The sequence below is a fragment of the Halichoeres trimaculatus genome, unplaced genomic scaffold (genome assembly GCF_033239565.1).
Source record: "Halichoeres trimaculatus isolate MK-OKI-2021-1 unplaced genomic scaffold, fHalTri1.1 fHalTri1_scaffold_8, whole genome shotgun sequence".
NCBI lineage: Eukaryota > Metazoa > Chordata > Actinopteri > Labriformes > Labridae > Halichoeres > Halichoeres trimaculatus.
In genome coordinates, this window is record NW_027437186.1 from 11479462 (window position 1) to 11502026 (window position 22565).

The following is a 22565-nucleotide window of genomic DNA, read 5'->3' on the forward strand; positions in this document are numbered from 1 at the left end:
GATGTTTGGAAATATTGTCTCAAAGACAGCAGAGATGAGCTCAAAGCTGCAGGTGAGCTAAGTGCGTCCTGCTGGCAGATTGTTTTCAGTGTTTTGTTTGGTTATAAAATCGCATTTTAAGGCTGGAAACCCGACAAAAATGACTTGTTGGAATAGGATTTATTTTTCAGTGCCCTTCCCCTTCGTCTCCTTCCTGCCAGGAAACCTTCCCACTGCACTTCATCTCCTCATTGGGTCCCTGCTCACACAGGCTGGATTATGGGAGAAGACTAGAATACTTATAAGGCCGAGTTCACTGCTGCACCGCAGAGCTGGGCCTCGCATCGCCCGGTCTCTCCCGAATACTGTGTGTCAAAACAACAAAATGAAAGCAGCAGTAAACAGCCTCTCACATCAACATGCTCCGAAATAGATTTCACTCGTGTCAAACTTATCATCGAGCCTCGGCAGACGGGAGTAAAGCGACCTCCATCAAAGTTAATAATGACAAACGAGCCAGCCGATGAAATTTCACGATGATCGCGCCGAGACGTGAAAACAAGAGAGGGGTTCATGTGCAGCGCGTTTATGAGACTGGAGAGGAAAACAGTGATTACAAATGAATAAACTGGCCTTATTGTCCACAGCCTCCCTTGAAAACAATTTGGAGAAAAGGCTGTCATGTGCCCGATTTGTAAATGAGGTGAAAACGACCAGAGCTAAAACTCATTGCTGGCATCTGGTGTGTGATCCCTATATTCTCAGGCTGTTCAGGCAATAACAAATCCACACGCTCATAAAGGGAGCTCAGAAGATGAAATCCAGTAGTCTCTGTTTAGATCATTAAGCATGGTCCAGGCCTTTACAGAAGTCCTTGTGCCGTACCATGGTGGTTGGTGGTCAGTGGGTCCACCCTGCTGCTGTAGGAACACTAACACGCCAGCTCACACCACCGGCCTTTATTCTCCAGTTTAAAAGTAGCTCTGGTTTCCCAGATCCTCTTGGCACCTTATTATAGTCAGTCTGATGGTAAATTCATCCCAGGATCCCCCCAAAGCAGCAGAGGCAGCCTGAGTGTTCCTGGCATAACATGTAATTAGATTTTTATACCATGTTGTTGTACTCGCGGGTTAGAATTAGCATTATCACTTTTTTGACAGTTGCTGCAAAAAGCCTGTTCGCACTCCAGACAAACACAGCAGCCTGGTCAGTCAACCATCTTAACTCCACACTGTCTTACAGCTTACACCTTCAATGTGCTGCTGATTTTCATGTAAAGTAGTGTGAAGAGCATCTTAAGCACTTGGGTTCAAGAAGATGAAGACATCCCAGTTGATTTCATGTAGTGAGGGCTCTCTAGCACTCAGGAGGAAAAAATGATGGGGGAAATGTAATCCAGCTAACATTAAAACGATGCCTTGTTCTAAGTATGATTTGCCACTGATAGATATTAAGTTACAGTACTGCCTCCAAGCTACAAGGGTGAAAATCATGGTACATTTGACTTATCTTATTAGTGCCACATAAATTGCACCTGGGCCTCAGCTAAAGGATATGTTAAGATAATCACTATTACTGCTGTCACCAGGGCCAGTATAGATGTCCAGCCATTTACAATTAAAACAGATTGTTTTTATCAATGGTCCAAAAAAACAAAACAATTAGGGGAGTGCACAAGCCAGGTTAACACCCCAACAGAGTAATACATGTAACGGAGGTAGACCCCATTTGTTTAAAAGAAGGTGGACGTTGTGCTTATGTGTTACGCCTCAGATACACCGGGTACGTCTGACTCTGTTACGTTGCATGTTGACTGCGTTTGTCAACTCAGACCGGCTGCATCTTCAGGTTGGTGAGCCACGTGACAGACAGCTGTATTAACGAGACCAAGAAATTCCTGCGCTTCCCACTCCCTTTGTAAGTCTCTTTTCATTCACGCTGAACTGTAAATCCCCAAACCTAAATCAAGTTAACAATAAACTTTATTAATATAGCACTTTTAAATATCAATGTTTCAAAGTGCTGTACAAAATGAAACAAACAATGGAAGAGATAAATGAGAAAAAATGATAGAGGAGTGAAAGAGAAATAGAAAATAAATGTGAGGAACCAAAGAAATTATAGTGTATATTAAGGCTAAAAACCACCACCAAATAAAGGAAAGGAAGACATCAGAAAAATAAATAAATAAATAAATAAGTAAAGACATTAAAACAGATTAAAACAGATAAGAATTTAATATCCTGCCCATGTACTGTGAAAGAAAAATGTTAAAGGTAAAATAAAATAAAAGCAGCATTTCAACAAATTATGCCCATTTGTCATTGCAGTAGAGCTAAATACAAACTGATTTTGGTATAGTTTGTTTTATTCTGAAAGTCACTGTATATTTCAAGGTAGTTTCCGGTCACTACCTCCTGTTCCACTTAATCAAATCAATTGGAATGGAGCACACCTCCAAAACCACGGTGCAGGTTTGCATTCACACTGTATGTGAGAATTAGGGGTAAAGAAATATGGAAAGACCAAAGATATTTAATAGTTGCACGAATCCTTGGTTAAAAAAAAGAAAAAGAAGGATGAACGCGTGGAGCTAAACAGCAAATCTAGATTTAGGGGATATAACATTTTTCAGTTAACAGATGAGATAAGGGAGGGAAACTGGCGAGGCTCACTGCCATCAGTTTTGCTTGGCTCTTTGTTTTTATATGTCTGGGTCCTTACAAGGTGTGAGTGATGAATTTTTGGAGTTTGTCAAACAGCTGCTTGTAGAGTTATTGAATCAAATTACTGGGCATTGCTGTGTTGCTTGTTCTGCAAAGCAGCTTTCATATTGCTTATTTTAGTTTTGAGGTTTTCCACTGTAAGCTTCTACAAAAACACCACACACATTTATCCTGTATGAGATCTTTAGCCAAACCTTCCCTTTCTCTTTGTTTTCTTGGGTGATTGACCATCTGATAAGAGCTCTTTGTTTGTTCAATAGTCTTGTAAAAAAAAAAAAAAAACATCAAAAAGCCCATTTCTTCCTCTGAAAATTTAATTTTCCATGATTTTCTCTCAGTCACACCTATGTTCAAGGCCACTTTTTACCGGATTCAACGCAACAAGGTAAGGTATTTAACAGTATAGTTACGTAGCCCTGTTATTTGAAGCATGACAACAAGCAAATATAAGTTTGCACTGCTATATGTAGCACTACAAGCAGCCCGATGCAACGACCTATCCGTAGGCTAACGTCACAACAAGCAAACTGTAAGTTCATGCAGTCGTTTAGTAGCCATCCATACATAGCGCTGACAGCCCGATGCTGCAAGATGTGTCTGTAATGTGTCAAGCTAGTGAATCCTGGTTAGCTATGTCCTGCCAGTCATCTACCAAGCAGAGCTAATGTAACCTCACTCTCCATTTAAATGATAGACTCTCAAGTTTGAACAGACCACTGCAGAATAACTGCTGACTGTGGGTTGGAATCAACATTATCACAAACAGCTTAGCCTTTTTAGCCTTTAGCTCAGGCTGTACTGTGTGAGTATTTTCCTCTCAGGAACATGCCGGTTACATAACCTCTGTCTTTGTTGTCTATTTAAAGTGATGAAACACTTTTTTCAAAAACGTGCTCCATAAAAATATCTGACTTGATGTGAGTTGACTTTTCTTGACCAAAATGCTGTGGGCTTGGAGCTGGTTAAAAGCCATGGGCTTGGGTTGGCGTTCACTGTGTCACAACAATACATGTCACAGGTGCCCGGTGCCCACTCGCATTTCATCAGACGTCCAGCAGCACGTGTTAATATTAGGCAGAAGAAGGATTGCGTGTTCATGCTGATTTAATGTCTGGACATCTCATGTCTGACTCACAGTGAATGACTGAAAGGGTCATGACCTTCTGGGACATGAACCTTCCAGAGCTGCTAAGAATGAACGGTGGATTGCACCATGTTGACCTGTTAGATTAATGGATTATGGATGTTAATAGCGAAGAGAACTTGTCCCCCTGATTAGGCTTTCTAAATCAGAAGACAGAGTGCCACAGCATCATAAAATCGTTGAAAAGACAGTGTAGTAATATATTCCAGTGATGAGTCTAAGGTGTTTCCCTTAGAATGAAATAATCCCTTGGAGCATCAATCCCATACTTTTAAGACAGTTTAAGAAAATAACATTAAAAAATGATATTTCCTACCTGTATGAGTTTCATATAATTCACTGAATGGCTTCAGACCCATTCTGTGAAGCCAGGTTTAATAATCATTTCTGTTTGTTGTATTTACCTGGATGAATGAATGGATAAAATTAAGCGCACCAAGAAACATCCAGACTGCTGAGTTAAAAAGTAGAGAGAAGTAAAAGGCTATACTTTTTGATACACTTTTTGATAAGGTATTGTTGAATATCATACTTCAAGTGTGGGCTTCCGATTAATTAATACCTAGTACACACACCTGGGTATTTTTGACCCCCCAATTCACTTTTAAAAATACTTTTGCCCACCTGCACCGGGAAAATCTGCTAATAAGTGTGGCTTGAAGCATGCCAAACCCACATTTGGCTGTTTTTCAGACGTAAAACCCATGCCAGCCAATCAGAATGAACCCCCTGTCATTCAGCTGTGATTCTTGACAACCAAAAACTCTGTTTCCTGGTGTCTACGTAAAACCATGAAACTGGAGTTTTCCAAAATCTTCACTTTGGCCAGAGTTTTCACAAAACAACATTTTTGGTGATGTAAACCTATGGTTTTGTGTGGATGACAGGCCTGAAGGTATTAAAATATGTGGGGTTTCCCAGATACCAAGCTACATGTGGACATAGCCTCAACCTAGCATACAGGTGCAGCTAATCTGATTTGACATAACTGGACAACCTCATGACTACAGCTAGCAGAGAACTAATTTATGAGTAAATCACCACAGACCTTTTAATGAAACTTATTCAACTATGTCCTTGGCCATGTTTACGTTCAGTAAGTAACCCTTTCATATTCAGAACATTAGCAATAACCTGGTCAATCACAGCCATGTAAACAGCAGTAAACCTTTTTTTTTAAACTGAATATGCTCATATTCCGGATTTTCAAAACCCCAAAAATCACCTCTGGGTTGCTCCATTTCTAACCTGAATATTTGGTTGTGCATATGCCTATTGGAATACCCCATCGAAAGGAACACTGATTTGTGTTCTGCACATGTTCTGTTCGCAAGAAATCTTGGTCTTCTTAGAACATAGACTGTATAAAACATGGACGTAGTCTCCCCGATGTCACCTGTCTGTTTCTGAAATGGAAAATGAAGCACATCGGCTATAGCGGCCATATTGGTAGTGGCAGGGGCTTTGTGTACAGCTATAAGGCGCCTGTTGGTCACGTGACCCTGAGCTGTGCCTCTGATTGGGCAAGCTCGTGATCTTAATATCCTCTGAACGGCCTAGTTAAAAGAAAAAAAATCACCCACCCGTACCGTGTCTGCTGTTAGTAAAATTAGCAACTCAGTCAGGAGACGTTTTTTGAACTGTTGGAAATGAGGTGAGGTGTATGACATACATCTAAGTGTTAATTCTACTGTTTTCCCACACTGCCTTGCAGGGTATCTCTAACTGGGCGCTCAGTAATTTTCCCACACTGCTATTCTAACAGGGCTACTTTTCCCACGCTGCCTTACAGGGTACCTTTTACTGTGCACTCAGTCAGTTTCCCACACTGCGATCCTGACAGGGTACCTCACAGATAGTTTGTCACTCAGAATGATGTCATAGCTCTAAATTTCTGAAATACTTAACCTACATCTTGTTGGAAATGTGATGCTATCAATCTGACCAAAATACCTTGAAATTATTAATCTGACTCCATTCTCCTCTCACCTCTTTCCGCGCAGTTCGTTGATGTAGAAGGATCAGGAGGCGTCCTGGTTCTCAGTTGAACACAAATTTATTAACAATAGGTCAAAAATATGCATTTACCGAGATCTCTGGTGCAGCCTCATTTCCCTGTTCCCTACATGTTGCAGAGACAGTTCATGAGACTGACCCTGACTCTCTATCACAGCACCAATATATAGTCACTAACAGAGTTTCTCTAAGGAATGTAGGTTGAGTCGTCTTCTTATTGGCTCTCCAGGTGTTGTCCCCCTCTTATTGGCTGCTGGCTGTCCTCTGTCTCTGTCTGTGACTGGCATTCATCAAGTGGGTGATCAGCACCCCTTCACTGATCTGTAGAGAAACTTTTAGAAACACATCACCCGCTTCCTTCCTTACTTTAATTATTTACCTTCCTCACTTTGACTGAAACACCTCAACTCTAAAAGAGTAATTACTGACTTGCGTCATTAGTGTTACACAGTTACTTCTTTTTATTATTGGGTATAAACATTAACTTCACTTGTGGTCACTCTCTCCTCTGGGTGCTCCATAAAATCCCAGGAATCCCCAGCCCCCCTCAAGTGTCCTGCAATACATACCCCCACAATAAGCACATGTGTACAACCAAGTTAGTAAAAGCACATCTGTATAGTATTGTTAATAAAAACATGTCTACATAGGCTATATATTCTTTCAGAACCAGGCTGTAAATGGGTTAATTTCTGCTTTGTAAACAGCTTTTTTTTGCTTTGTGTGTATGTGACTTCAGGTACCTCTGGAGCCAGCCTCAAGTGGACACTCGAGAAACAGCAGATTTATGCACATCCGCATTGTCTCACATTCTTAGATACAATGGATACAAGAAGAAGCGGAAATGTCGTGCATTGCAACATGATGTTCTCCATGTGTCGAAATGTCATCCGCGTCACTGTTTTGATCAGGATACCATGCAAAGAGGAATAATCCTGTTCACACTCATGCATGTAAGCAGGTTATTCCGAATGCTTCAAAAACTGGCATATTGACCTTAACCTGAATATTGACTGCATGTACACGTAGCCAATGACAGTGCTTGCCAAATAGGTTGAAGATGACTTCAGGCCAGTCATTGCAGATGAAGGCTCAGGCAAAAGTGATGTCCTCAGGTTGACACACGGTTAGGATTTTTTTCTTTACTGTTATTCACAAACTCATCCTTTCAAATAAGGTCAGCTAATACACATTTATTATCTGAATGCGTATTTTCTTTCTCCTAAATAATATTACCTACAAAACCAGAAAATTCACCGTAATGGAAACTGACAAAAAAATATCAATCTATGTGGAGCATGTGTTTTACATCAACAGCTTCTTTCAGTACATTTCAGCCGCAGCAGATCTCCTTTTTTTATATGGGTACACACAGAGGGACCATTACTGTATCATTTTACTGTTTCACACCCCACAGATAACACTGACATAAATGCCTGTGCTATGAAACCAGAAACCACCTGTCAAATTTGCTGAGAGCCAAAACAACAAAGTGCACTTTTTTTCTGCTCTTAAAACCAGCAGCAGTCTGGGATCTCCATAAAACCTGAATAAGTTAGAACGCCGCGAGCTTTAATCCCGAAAAAGTCACAGAGTAATAATGAGAGTCTGTCATCCTGAAGCCTGGACTCCTCAAGTGCAGCAGGTAAATATTTAGTGAGAATTGTGACTGCTGGTGGCCATGAACTATTCATCTCTGTCAGCAGGTAATAATGGAGGGCAATGAGAGCTAATGTGAGTGGGTGAAAACATGAGAACATGCTCGGAAAGAGAGACCGCCCACAATTCTTCTGCGCAGCAGACTCCATTGCTGCATTGAGCTCTGATGAGTCTTTATCCTGAGTTAACGCTACAATTAGCAGTCCTAATGTTGAACTATAAAGTATAGTGATGTTCAAATGATGCTGTTTGTGTTGATTAGGGATCCCATTAAAAAGAGGTTGGCGGTGTGGAAATACGGCCCCTGCCAGTTAGAATACCTTTACAGAACTGGCCCATGTGTGCGCTTCTGTTTCCCATTAAGAGCATACAAGTAGCTTCATGGACAATCTTGGCCCCTGTCCATGGATGTGTTTCTGCAGGCTCCATTAAAGATGGATCACCTCAAATAGTAACGTCAGCTACCCCAGGTGACGTCCTTAGTGGCTTCCCAGGGGTCAGCTGACAGGGAGATCCTCCTTCGCACGAACAGACACGAGGTAAATATACATCTGTGTAAACACTGCTGAGTGACAGTGCAAGGAGGTGTCATGGGAGCACAATAAGGAGGGAGTGAGGCCTCCATATGTGGATAAACACAGAAGGGGAGGCGCATGTCCTGCCCTGTACAGCTCGCTCCTGTAGGGAGGCCGGAGTCCATGTTTGCCTGTCAGGCTGAAGAAAAAAGAACACGGGTGGCTCACAGGGTCAGTGGGAGCGGCTTCAAACCCTCCTTTGTGCTCTCGGGCTGTGTCAGAGACAATGTGGATAATGAGGGAGGAATTTGGCATACAGACACACACACACAGGGGAAGCACCTCGCCCTGGCCCTGGGGAGCCCGACCAGCCAGCTGTCTCAGCTTCTGTCTCCCCGGGGCTAGACACTTTATACTCGGATCCTCCATGATTGATGTTACTGGATACTGTGTGTGAGCCTTTCTCAAATGCCCATCCTCTAATCCCAGTCAACACCAAACAGGATTTAAACCTTGATTTACTGATGAAAAATGGCTCATTCTTGGCACTGACACGGCAAGACCCTGTTTTTAACAAGCTCACAAGCACTTTTAGCTTTCACACCAAGTTTTCCTTGCAAACTTCTTATAAAAGAGGTGCAGAGAAAATAGTGAACATACACAGAGGATTAAAAAAAGCAACCACGGACAAATGCTAAGACAATGCCTGGTTACTAAAACAGCTCCCCAGAACTGTAACTTTTAAACAATTAAAGGATTAGATAATTCACCTATGGCTAAGTCCCTCTCTCAAACTTGATGAGCCAATCACAGTGTGTATAGCCATGCCCAGACACTCAGACATTCTCTGCACCATCCATTGATCCGCATTGCAGAAAGTCTTTTTTTTTATTTTTGTTTTTTTAATTTTTTTGATATTTTAAATTTAATAATGGTCAATTCATGAAACCCTGACACAAGGGATCTTGAGAGGCTGGGTGATAGGGTGTATTTTTTCAGCTTAACGTGAATTAAATTAAAGACGATGTCTTCATCTCTCCTAATGGCTAAAATGCACCAGATACATCTGCAGCGCGTCTCCGTTATGTTATGGCAAACGGGTCGAATAGGTTTTATCCAAATCAGTGTGTTGACTTACACAGGTTCTGTTCTGTTGCAGTACGTCTGCGTGGCTGCTCTTACATGTTGCAGGTAATCTGCAGCCATCCTATTTTTGACAGACGCGGAGCTGTGACACATTAATGTAGCATAGGGAAGATTGAGCAGGACAGGAAGTAGTGACCGGAAACTCCCTAAAAGCACACACTGACTTTCAAAATAAAACAGACCGTGTTTAGCTTGACTACGATGATAAATGGACATAATGAGTAGAGCCAGACCAGGCGTCAACAGGTTTGAGGTTTTACAGCCCTAAATGAATGAAGAGAGACTTATCAATGGAGAGGGAAGCGCGGGAACTCATTGGTCTGTGACTCCAGCTGTCTGTCAGTCATGCAGCTCGTCAGACTGAACACGCAGCCGGTGTTGGCAAAAGCAGTCAAGATACAGCACAACAGAGTCGCACTGCAGACGTATCTGGTGTCTTTCAGGCATAAGGCAAGTCCAGCTTACACACCGCCTACCACGAGGGGGCACGGTTGGCTGGAAAAGCAAATAGGCGAGCCAACACGTACCAAACCGTACTGATCTAAACCGGCTTGCTTGGTGGAAACAGGGCTAAAGGCAGCCCTATAAAGCTAACAACAATCCACAAAGTGATCTAAATAAAATCACAGATAACACCCTTGAGTGCTTCATCATGTGATTTGTCGCAAGTAATTAAACAAGACTAAAGGCTGATTTAACACAGCCACAAAATAAACCCTCTAAATGAGAGGCAGCAGCCCCCAAACCCCAACCATGGGTAACAGGGGGCCTTCAAGCACCCCAAAGCAGGTGAGCATCGGCACTTTCTACAGCTGCAGAATGAAACAGAGAGGAGGGGAAGGGAACATTTACAGGACAGCAATACACAGCTCTAACAAACCCAGATATTAATGATGATGCCCCTCTTTTTAATGATGACCCTTTAAACCAATAATCTTTTTCTGTGAGCTGCATGTCCACGCCCCAAGTTCAAGGAAATTTTAGGGTGTCAAGGTCCTAAAATGACCTATAAAATGTTGAGTCCATGAGGGCTCCAGAGGACAAGATGATAGTTCACTCCATCGTCTAATCTGCCTTTATGACTTAGGGAAGCAGAAGATAGGCTGGCATGATAGATCAGAAACCCTCAGCCTTGTTCCTCTGGTAGCTCTGAGTTGGCCATAGTTTGTCTGGGGAGGGAAACAAGTAAATCAATTGTTAGATGTCTAGAAAGACCAAGGTGTTGAATTTTCAGGGCCATTTTTTATTTTTCCTACTATCTCTGCCTTCTTTATCGGAATCTGTGTAAATCTGGAGACTTCTGGTAAGTTCTGTGTGAAGCTTTACAACTGATGGAAAGCATGTTCCTCAATGTTGTCTTCCACTGAATTTAGTTATTAGTTTGTTTGTTTCTGTGGTTCCAGACCAATTAAATATTAAATATTCCCATGGTCTGCCTTTCAAGGGATAGAGCTGCATAGGTGTAAACATTTGAGTCATGTTGATGTGGCAGTTAAAATGAGGTTCATGAGAAAAATGTTAGGGTGACACCTTGTGTAAATATTATGTAAAAGTTGCGATGTCTTCAAAAAGTCCTTAAAATACCTTTAACTTTTCACCACACTTTGATCGTCTTCTAACAGAGGGCCTCAGCCCCCTTTCCAAACATCTGCTCAAGAAGATAAAAATAACTTCAGTTTCTGGAACTGCCAGACATCAAGCCTCATTATCTCTTTTTCAGAAGTCACTGAGTGTCTGTGACTTAAAGAGCTCTTGTTGGTGCAGAATAGTTTTAATGAAAGCTGGAACTGTATTTTCCTGTATTTATGCCTCTTAATCAGAGTGTATTCAGTTAGCAGCCAGACTTCCTTTCTCAGGCACCTTTGGAAACAGAGAAAAAAGAAAAAAACCTCTTTTCCCCTTCTTTAGACTGTTTCTCATGTAGTTTAAATGCAGCTCGAAAGAAACAAGCCATTAATTATCTCCAAGAGCCCAACGTTGTGTAACTGTGTCAGCCTGGTCACTTTCCAACTCATATTCTTTATTTATTGCCGTCGTTTCAGTAAATGTCAGCTTTACAAGTGTGTCCTTTACTCGTAAAGTGCCCCCGGCCTGCAGCAGCTTCTCAGAGCAGCTAATCACAGCAGCACCATATGAGTCTGATGAACGTGCCATGGAAAACAGAGGGTAGACTGGGGACAACTATAACACTGTTTACATTTCCCTTTGTAACTTAGAGTCTTTGTGGACATCAACACCCTTTTTTCCTCTTTTATAAGACATCTTTTAGACTCTAAACTGTCCAACACATATGACATACTGTAATGCAATTTATTTCATTAGCGAAAAACAGACAGAAACAACAACAACAACAAAAAACAGGTGTCTCAGCCCAACACTAATCAATCATGCTTGCAACTTTTTGATTTTCACCAAATTACATTTCCTTTATGTCTTTTTATAGAGAACACTTTATAGAAAAACAAAGGTAAGGTAGACACATGCTAAAAATGTTTATTTGAAGTTGGTAAAACAGTTAATCTGATTTTTTTTCCTTCTTTTTTTATTTTAAGCACAGCATTTTTAAAATGCAGCATCTAAATTGGAAATATTTTTTAAGATCTCTTAAAAAAAAGAAGAATAAAGTTCAAATAGATCCAGAAGCAGCACCTGCATACATTCATACTATTTATACCAAGTATAACTTGTGCATGGCCTAAATTTAAGATCTTTTCTGAAAAGCTTCCTGACAATGGTGGCATAATCTTACACAAGGTTCCGTTTAGTAGTTAAATGTAAATATAAGTTAAGAGAGATGACAAAACTGACCTGTACAGCCAGTGTAACCCTCATCACTAAAGCCGGACATGACCTACTGCTATGCCAGCAGGGGGATGAAAGATGGAGCTTCACAATGAACAGATTTGCACAAAAGGAGACGAATAACAAGTTACACAACCATTCAAGAGGTGGTATGGTGTCTTTCTTCAGACAACGGTTATCAGTGCAGCAGAAACATCAAACAAATGTCAAACAGCTACGACATGGTGTAACAGAGTGCAATATTGGTCAATTAAATGCAGAGTGAGAATGTATTTTTTTTTTTTTAATGAATCAATAGTTTGTCCATTACCAGACTGTAATCTCACATATATATGATGGCAAAGCACCGAAGGCACATTCTTTATTTACACATGTAATGATATTTTAGTTAATTGAAATTAGATGTTAGTGACTTTTATTTATTCATTATTGCTAATTAAATATCTTTTTATTAAACCCTTAAACCCTCAAAAATTCCCTTTTCCCCTTTCACATGTTTTCAACCTTTATTTTAACTACTGATATTTTTATTGCTTTTTAAATACTTTATTTTTTTTCATCACTTTATAAAGAGCAACTCCTGCATCCAACCCTGACAGTCTGTGAGATTGGCCAAAAGGTTTGTGACTTACACAACTGCTGCAAAACACATTATGACGTTGTCAATATTTTTATGTCTGTCAATCAAAGCACATAAGGTGGAGCCAGTTAAGTGATTGGCTGATCCTTTACACAGACATCCCAGCAACACTTGCAGGATCGATTCAAACGTGGAGACTTATAGCTAACGCTGAGAAGACTGAAAACAGGGTGCATGACACGTTAGAGACAGAATAGCTGCAGAAGAGAAGTCACTTTCAGAGTTACTCCTCAGGCAGCTGAGAGTGGAGGTCTGCAGCTAGACCTCTCTCAAACTTATCGATCTTAAAGGATCTAGCACAGGCCACCCTCTGGCTTTGATTGACAGACCAAGTCATAATGCTGAAAAATTACATTATAAAATAAAAAGGCAGTTGCGGAAAAGATCATGATGAAATAAAAATGGACTTTGTAAAGAATGCTTTTTATTTTTCAAAAGCTTGGAATATGAACAGAAAGTCATTATTTTAAAAAGTATGAAATTGTTGAATTGGTCATTATGATATATTTGATTATAACAATTCGATATTAAAGAATAACAAGACATGTTTTATAATAACATTGCCTTATTTCACAATTTAATGGCCATATTACATATTTGTCAGTTTATAAAAATGGGATTTATTTCAAAATGTTGTTCTTATTTATGTAATTATGAATTGTTTGAGGTTCCATAGTGGCTAACTCAGACAAATGTTGGTTACTGTTTTTTTTTTTTTTTTTTTTTGGGGGGGGGGGGGGGGGGGGGGGGGGGCTCGCAGCACTCCCCGGTCTCCCCTAATTTATGACATTTGTGATAAATGTTTTTAAGCTGTGTAGGAGGATACTATTACTACTGTTACCAAACAGTGATGATGAGAGTGTGTTACTGAGCTGATTGAAGGTTGAGATAATTCTCAGCTTTGCACATGAGCCATGGCAACAGGAAACATCGTGTTCCTCTGCAGCTGCTCTGGAGTAAATAAAGAGCATAAAACAAACAGTTTTCATCACACAGTCTAAATGTTTGTGTTTGAGAGATCATTCAGTGCTCACGTCCCACAGCAGTGCCTGTAGGGACCCTGAGAGGTGGCACAGAGGAGTTTAATTCACTGCTATTCCCTCCTGTGGTTCCTGCCTGGATTAGGTAGTTTACTCTGCTCTCAGAGGTGCCTCCGCCTGAATAAACAGGTCAGTGTAATAACTAAAACATGACTTGCTGATGTAAGGTGACATCACATGGTGTTTATAGCCTCGTGTATTAAAAGTTAGTAGCCCACGCTGGAGCCTGTGAGGACTCAGCGGGGAGGGACTTTCTGGACACAAGTGCGCAACAAGTCCAAGGGCGCAAGAAGGAGTGTGAGATGAGAGACAGGGTGACAACAGGAGCTCAGACAGGAGACGAGGTTCCGTGGATACTTTGGTAGAATATTTCTTCGGTCTTAAACACGTACTTCATTCATGCAGTCGCTGGGAGAGGAGGATGTGTCGCATTAAAGTTTACCCGGACTTTGAAAGCGCGCTGTGGGAAGTTTTCCCTGCTCGTGCTGCGGCTCTGGAAGCAGCTTGGATGACTTTTTGTGACACAGAATGGCAAAGACAGAGCGCTGCACACCCGTGATGCTTCATCCCTCTCTTTTCTTTCATTCTAAAAGTGGCGCTAAAAGTTTACAACTGTTCGTGACGCGGCAGGTGAGCAACGAGGCACTAGATCTGGGCTTTAATGTCACGGAAGGCAGCGTGAAATGGTCCCGGCTGGACTCAGGAGCTGTGTGGATATAACTTAAAACACATTTAAAAGAAAGCTCGCTTCACCATGAGAGCTTTGCGTGTTGTGTGCGTCATGCTCGCGCTGTGGGAGTCGAGCCTGAGCAACAGAAACTGTCCGGACCTGATCGTTGACAGCTGTCACTGCTCGGCGGAGAGGTCCAAGGAGCTGAGCCGGCAGCACGTCCGGGTCAAAGTGGTGTGCAATGATGTGGATCTGATGGACACCCTGCAGCCCAGTTTCCTACCCAACAGGACAGTTTCCCTGTGAGTAGTTTTCATTCATAGTCTCAAAACATCCGAAGCCTTGAGTCTTGAATTTCTAGATTTTCTGTTCTTACTTTGGATGGTACTAAATCTCTGATGGGTTAATAAATGCTGAAGCGGATGATTTTCTTTTTCTTTTGGGGGCCCTGTGGCTCTCTAAGGGGCCCCAGGAGATACATGAATCCCAGTTAAGGGACTTGAAGTCATTGACAAGAGCTCTAAGTGTTGCAAATTGATTCAACAAGGTTAAATTGCTTTGACACATCTCCTGAGAAGGTCCTCTAAACAAGAGAAATAAGCTCCAGATATCACTCAGATTAAGTAAATCATTAAATTGCAGCTATGGGTTACCAGCATTATTAAAAAAATCAAACTTCATGACACAAAATATATTCAAATGTCTCTGAAACTGTTGTATAGAATTACTACTATCATACCCAGAAGGAAAATAAAATAACAGGATGACTCTAATTGGCTGCTTCTCCTCTATTCTGTCATTATGCAGCCTGACAATGCAGATCTAGCCTTGATAAATTGCCAGTTATTGTTGTTATATCTCATATTTTGAAAACAGCTCTTCAGATAAATGGGCTCTGACTGTGCTCCTGTTTTGTCTGTATAACTGATTTCCAACAGCTCTGTTAAATAATCTCATATTCAGTTCTCATGTGTTAGTAAAAAAAAGATAAACAAACCCAAAGCTTCTGTGCTTGTTTCAGCACCAGTGTCCTTTTGATGGCGCACGTCTTAATTCTTTGGAGATGATTCAACAAATTCAAGCCAAGATGTGACAAATGTTCTATGATAGGAAAACAGGCAGTGCTATTGTCAGGACTTCAGAGTGGAAAAATTTAAAACAAACGTTATAAAAGTGTTACAGATCAGCAGAATGAACTGACAGGGTGAATAAATAAAGACGGATAAAAGTATGAAACAATTTTCCACCGCGTCAAATAAAGTTTAAAATATGATGAGATGTGGCGAAGGCCAAATCCTCCTACACTCTGGTGCATAGCCAGTGTCATCCTCCTCTGCTTCTCTCTTATCTTGTAATTTTTGAAATGTTTCAGTTTTGAAATGCTGCTCCAACAAAACAAGACGTTTAAAGATGTCTGTGGTCACTCCGACTGAACAAGTGCTGCAAAAAATTACCAAGATATGCATCAGATCACATCGATTATTATCACAACCTTCATGTAATCAGGTCATCTCAAAGAGATGGTTGTTGGCAAGTAAACCTGATGACAGCAGAAAAGACATCAGGATGGAGATAAGACGCATCAAATATAAACAGCAGCAGGAACAATAACATACATTCTGAAGAGCTCTAAAATTAAAAATGTAAAGTCATCCAGTCCAGCCTTTTTCAAAGTCATTCCCATCATACAGACAGAGGAGAGGGAAGTTTTTCCCACAGTCACTGTTTACTGATGGGGTATCAGGAGTCAACCAGGCCTGGGATCTGATCTTAGAACAACAGTTTCAAATGTGAAAGGAGGTGTAACTTTCAGAGGAAGCTACAGCCGCAGACATTCTTAAACTTCAGTGATAGTTTCAAGTTGTCACCCTCTTTTTATTCCTTCTTCATGGAGCAAACAGCAGCTCTTATTTGACCATGATTCAGTGTAATAACAGCAGGGAGACAACCAAATCCAGCTGTTCTTGTTTAACACGGTATCAAACAATCCCGGCATTTGATTCCTACGTGGATGAAATATGACAAAAAAGAATGGGCTCCTAAAGCACAAAATCTCTCAGAGTTAAGGATGATATGAGCATGTCAAATTAGATATCATACATATTGTTGATGTACTTGTATCGTGTATTTTTAGTCTTTCCGAAAGCTCGACACATTCACCCATTCACACAGTGATGTCACAGGATGCTGTGGTAGGAGATCAGTGTTCGCTAAATTTAGTCATAATCACTCACACTCTGTGGATTAAGTCATCGGGAGCAATTTGGGGTTCAGTGTCTATCCCAAAGACGCTGTAGCATCTGTTTCCTGGGTGCTGGGATCATACCACCAACCGACTCTTTCTATCACTGTACCACAGCTGCCTCAAATACACAAGTACATAGACCAGGGGCCTGCAGCATTTACTATCAAAGGTGCCATTTTACCCCATTTCACCTGGATTAAAGTCATTCCAGAGCCACAAAATCTACTTCACCTTCATAATAAAGACAACGTGGTGGATAAAATTCTATACATAGTTAAAACATATTGATAACTACCTAAACACGTTTTTTTTTATTTATGAAATTTTAAAACTACTAAATAAAATAGAAATAAAAACAATGTTCTCCATGCTCAACTCATCTTTTTTTTGTGTTTTTCTTATTTCTCCACATTTCAACCTTTTGTATTAAGCCGGCACATTGGCAGTGAAATGAATCCATCTCCACAGAATTAAAATCTTCAATTTTATTCAGATCTGTCTTTTTGTAGATTTAGTTATCTTACCAGGGCTGCAAAACTTGAGGTTAGCGACAGGTGCATGGAAAGTTGGTGCACTGTTGATGTTATAGGGGGTGAAGTGGAGCAGTGGCAGGCTTGAATCAAAGATGGGATGTATATTCAGTTCAACAAAATATAAAATCATGATATTATTTAGTGTCACTTTAGTTAATCGTCAATACTCTTTGTAAGAAAATAAAATAACTAATTTCATTAATATATTTTAAGCTACAAGGAGCCACTGCTAAGGAGTTGAAGAGCCGCATGAGGCTCCAGAGCCACAGGTTGCAGACCCCTGACATAGACCATCCTTGTTATTGCATCAGTCAAATGAGTGATTGATATTAAAACCAACATTTCTTAAAATAGACTGGCCTTGCTGTTAAAGTCCACATGAAATTGAACTTTTCCACTGGCTGAAAAGTAAAACAAGATGGTGAGAACTGGTAGAATCAACAGCACCTGCCTGGGTTTTTAGCTCCTTTACTGTCAAATTCTGTGGCATTTTTTTTAATGAGCCTGTCCTTAAACTCTTCTGCATCTTAAACTATCTCTTCTTCAAGTGTTCACATCAGATGCCCTCATCAGTTTCGTAGATATCTCAGTTTTCAGGGTTTTGTGAAGCAGGCCAAAGTCATGATTTTCTAATACTCAAGTTTGTTTAATAATATTAATATGAATTGAGGAGTCCATGCAAATATTGTCTCATCTTGAAGTGTATTTTTCCAGTCATTTTTACTGGCCTCTAGCTCTGATGTGAAACAACCGGCAGAAATTTTGTTTCATTGAATTAAAAAAAACTTCCCTAAAGGTAGGCTCTGCAGGAAATTTAGTTACTTGTTACTAGACACAAATTCAATCTGGGCTCAATTTTTGGCTCAGCGGCAGCCCACATCCACAGTCTCTGACCGTGACTACGTGAACACACTCACTAGCCTAGCAACCACCTGTAGCATCCCCGGGGAGACTTGAGAGCTGTGCACCTGACTTGGCATGTTAGCACAAGCTAATCACTGGGTTATCTTCAGAAAGAGCTTTGTCCCCTCTGCCATCACTTTGCTGAACGAGGGACTCAAGTGACTGTGGTGTGCTGTAAATATGTGTACGACAATGCGTCACTATGTGTTTTCTGTGAGGGCATGGATATGGAGGTTAATGTTTCTGAATGTGTACTTTTTTCCTGATTGTGTATGTGTACTTTTTCTGTGCAGACAGTGACAACAAATTTCCTGTGAAGGACATTAAAGAAAATGATCTATCTATCTATCTATCTATCTATCTATCTATCTATCTATCTATCTATCTATCTATCTATCTATCTATCTATCTATCTATCTATCTATCTACCTGACGCATACCTGGTTAGTTGAAACCCAACCCGCTTCACTTAGTGCCTGATAGCAAGTGGGCCAAGCTTCACCCTTGTTAAGGAAAAAGCTTTATCTGTTTGGCGTTTCTTTTCACTTTGGTTGTGTTTTTCTTTTTTGGTGCTACATCCACTATCGTAGCAGCTTGGAATAGTTTCTTCCACTCACTGATCAACACGCAAAGTCATATGTGCACAGGGCACGCTGTGATTGTCTTTTGTAACCACGCTTAATCTCTGCCCAGGGAACATCCTGACACGACCAAAACATCAACATGCAGGCAGAGGAGAAGGGTCGGTGCAGACACAGACACACATGGATTGAGGCCCAGAATTGAGCAGGATTACTCCTGTAAAAGTTGACTTTTTTTTTTTTTTTTTTAGAAATATCTTGCAGACTCTACCTTTAATTACACAAAATAAATGAAAAAAAGTGCTCTGTACAAACTTTGCTAGGTAAAACAAAGATGTATAGATCATACCTATACTTGTATGATGTCAAACTAGTTTTTTTTTTACAAAACTGTTATACAGTCATTCAATGTTTCTAATTGCCAAATAGTCAGCACTGACTATTAAAAAGTACTTTTTCCTCATTCAGTGGGAAGTAGAAAGTTAGGGAAGACATGCTGCATATGGTTGAGAAATCAGTGACTGCTGCAGTAAGGACTACAACTGCTCTGTACAGAGCAAAAGCTTTAACTGCAAGGCAAACTGAGCACATTCAGGTATTTAAACAGAGTGGTGTTTAAGAACAGAATTAAGTGAATGTGTCTGGGGATGTAGAGCAATAAAAGGTACAAAATACAGATACAAATTGAACGAGTTTCTTGAAAGATATATATTAATAAAGCTGGGTTTAGGATCAGGAATATTGTAGCTGCTATTAGTGGTGCATGATATGGATTATTTTGAGCTGATACCGTCAAATAATTACCTGCTTCTAATAGCTGATACAGATATGATTAATAACCTTTTCAGAAATATTTTTGTATTTTGAAATCAAAAGTTTATGCTCACCTTCGTCCTTTTGAAACACTTAACACTCCTACAGCATCATAACAGCATTTTTGCTCTCTTTGGCAGCTTGGTGGAACAGCACCAGTTTCTCTTTAAAGGATGTAAACACAGGTTGCGCACATCGCTAACTGTATATTTCAAATGTGAGGGTTTGTCAACGAGCAAAGTAAAGAAACTTCTTATCAATGTTATTGCATACAACTGTATTATTGGATTAATGAATAATAGAATATACACTTTTTTGGGAGATGATCTGCTGTAGTAAATATTATAAATGGGGTCCTGGTTGGTGTTGTAGTAAAACCTGTAGAGAGAGGCAAAATCTCTGTCCAGAATGAGCTGTGTGAGGAAAAAATGAAACTAAATCGTTTTGGGCAGAACTGCAAAGAAACAGCAACATCAGCCCTTTGGAAGATCTGGCTATTTTCAACTGAATTGATATCATGACCAAAAATTAATGCCAATTTAGCTCAATAAGGTTCTGATCTCTGAGTATGAAATCCTGGTAACACTTAACTTTAGAGGTCCGCAAATATTATCACATTTAGGTAATAATTAGACTTTTTTTTTTCTTATTTCTTTGAAATTAGCAATTAACTTCTTTAAAATAATGTCCAAATTTATTGTCAGAAGTCACAATTGGTAGGTTACTGTTTTTCCCAGTTTCTTTGAAATTTACTCCAAATTGCAAGGTAAGAAGATGACCATTAGCAAATAATTCATTTGAAATTCAATCACAACCCACCACAAAATGTTTATAGAAGTATCACAATGTTTCTGCTATTTCCAGAGAAGCAGATGATAAATAGCTGCTTAGTTCTTGAAAACAGAAGTTAGGTTCATTGTTTTCTCTGATAATGACCTCTGAAATGTTAAGTGAATTGTCCAATTTCCCAATAAGCAGTTGATAGTTTGCTATTTGTTATTTAGTTTCACCAAGTTTTAGTACCAAGTTTGTGAATATGCACATTTGAGATCACATGCAAAATGATATACCTTTGTGATTAGGCCTATAATGTTTTACATTATACAACTGAAGGCTTCAGATGTGACATTAACCAAGAGTGGGGTTGTAAATTGGCCTTACCTGATTGTGATAGACACTGTGAGTACAGGCGCTCTGCAAAACAGAACCTGGTCAGAAGTTATGAGATAATTTTCACCAAATTCTCGTAAGGTAAACGGGGGTAATTTCAAAGAAATAAGAAAAAACTATGTCCAGTTATTACTTAAGTGCGATGAAATTTGCGGACTTCTAAAGTTAATTGTTTCTGAAATCCTTCACCCCTCACTGTGTTAGCCACACAGGAACCTCACCTGTCCTGTGTGACAACACCTCTGAATAAATCTGCTGATCCTAAGGGGTTTTATTTGCATCCTATTCAAAGTTATTCAAACATAGATTTCTTACTCTGACACGGAGAGACCTCCTTTAGTATTCATGTGTGCCTCCTTCTTAGATGAAATAGCACTTCACACACTCTGAGGCTTGATAACCCCCCCTCTCTCGCTGCAGGTGCACAGATTGACTTCTAGATTAACAGACTGTTTTATTCTTGAGACTTGAGGTCTGCCTTTTGAAGCATAAAAGCAAATGCAAAATGTAAAGACTTGTGACGAGTTACATCCGACCACTCATTCTGGACTAAGAGCATGCTTGATTAATGGTAGCACTTTGCTTACTGCAATTTGTTTGGAGTGGTGTTTGCTTCTCTGTAGGCAGGCAGGGCGCTTTTGTTCATGATGTGGAGAATAGTTAAAGGCTTTGTTTTGTTTTTAACATTCATCAAAGCGCTGCTGTTAGAGCCCCAAGGTGCTAACAGTGTTTGATTTTTAAATTGGAAGACAAATAACCCTGGAAGATGAGGATTTCTCTGAAATGTACAGTAAAAATCAAACTGTGGGTGACTCTACACATACTGAGACCTTTCCCTTAGTTCACATGAAAAATGTGTGGATGCTAAATAAGTCAATTCCTCCTCGAGTCCAGCTCCTTGGTAAACTAGATCCTACTGCAGAGCCTTGGCTGGTCAGGAAGCAGTTTTCCTGCGTTAGGAAATGTGACCTTTGTCAGGCTGAAGTGGCCTCCCTGCTCGCTCTTTTGTTTAGATGTGCTGTGCAAATAAACACATATATATCAGGGGAAGTATGCACATACCGACCTCCTCCTGTTGACCGCCCAACAAATCTCTCAAATAGCTCTCATGATCTCACCTCAGCGTGGACTACGAGCCCCTCTCAGAGCCACTTCCTCATTGACAACTCAAGCATATTTATGTCACGTTCAATTGAGCTAACCCAGATCCAAATGCCAGCTCTTATTAAAGCAGAAGCTTTGTTGCTTTTTTCTCTCTGCCTTTTAATATTGTATCTATAAAAAGTTTATGAGGAACGAACCGGGCAATAATGCAGCGCGTTGCGAATGCCAAGAAAAACAACTTAACAAGCAAATGAAAAACATTAGCATAAATAAGAAGGATAAAAAACTGTAGTGTGTCAGCAACTCTCCTTGCAGCTCAACACCCACTTCAGGTTTATTTTTCTCATCTTTATTGGGCAGGGGAGTTGACCTTGACCTCTGCTGTAATGGTTTCACTGCTGCTGCCTCCCTGCAGCCAGAAGCTCTTGAGATTGTAGGTTACACCTGTCTGAGGCAGAGCTGTAGCAGGACAACTTTGTAGCTGTCTGCAGAAGAGAAGACTGTGAAGATGGACACTGACATGGTGAGGAAGTAAAGGAGCCATGAGAGGAAGAGAGGGTGTGACAGGGAGGATGTTAGGGAGGGAAAGTGTCGAGTAAAACCTGGCTTGAGGGTATTATTTATTTATTTTTCATACTTAACATGAAGGTTTTAAAACTCTTTTAAATTCATTAGGGCTTTCAGATGATTAAAAAGATTTATCTAATTAATTACAGGATTTGTAATTAATTAATCTAATTAATCACATTTTAATCTCATATTGCTTAAGGTCCCCAAATAAAGAATTTAAATTTTGGGACATTACAAAATTGAGGTGCATGACTAATCAAATGAATACACGAAGAAGAGAAGATTTATGAATCCACATTCTATTTTTAT

The 22565-nt window shown here is 40.2% G+C and overlaps 1 protein-coding gene and 1 long non-coding RNA gene across 2 annotated transcripts in view; one reads left to right on the forward strand and one right to left on the reverse strand.

Annotated features, from left to right (window-relative positions):
• LOC141795027 (uncharacterized) overlaps positions 1–22565 on the reverse strand; it is a 60019-nt gene that overhangs the window by 33433 nt on the left and 4021 nt on the right. The window lies entirely within an intron of this gene.
• adgra1b (adhesion G protein-coupled receptor A1b) overlaps positions 14384–22565 on the forward strand; it is a 341543-nt gene continuing 333361 nt past the window's right edge. Inside the window, exon 1 of the mRNA XM_074675764.1 lies at positions 14384–14639. Coding sequence (XP_074531865.1) covers positions 14422–14639 — 218 coding nt within the window. The 5' untranslated portion in view covers positions 14384–14421. The remainder of the gene's footprint in view (positions 14640–22565) is intronic.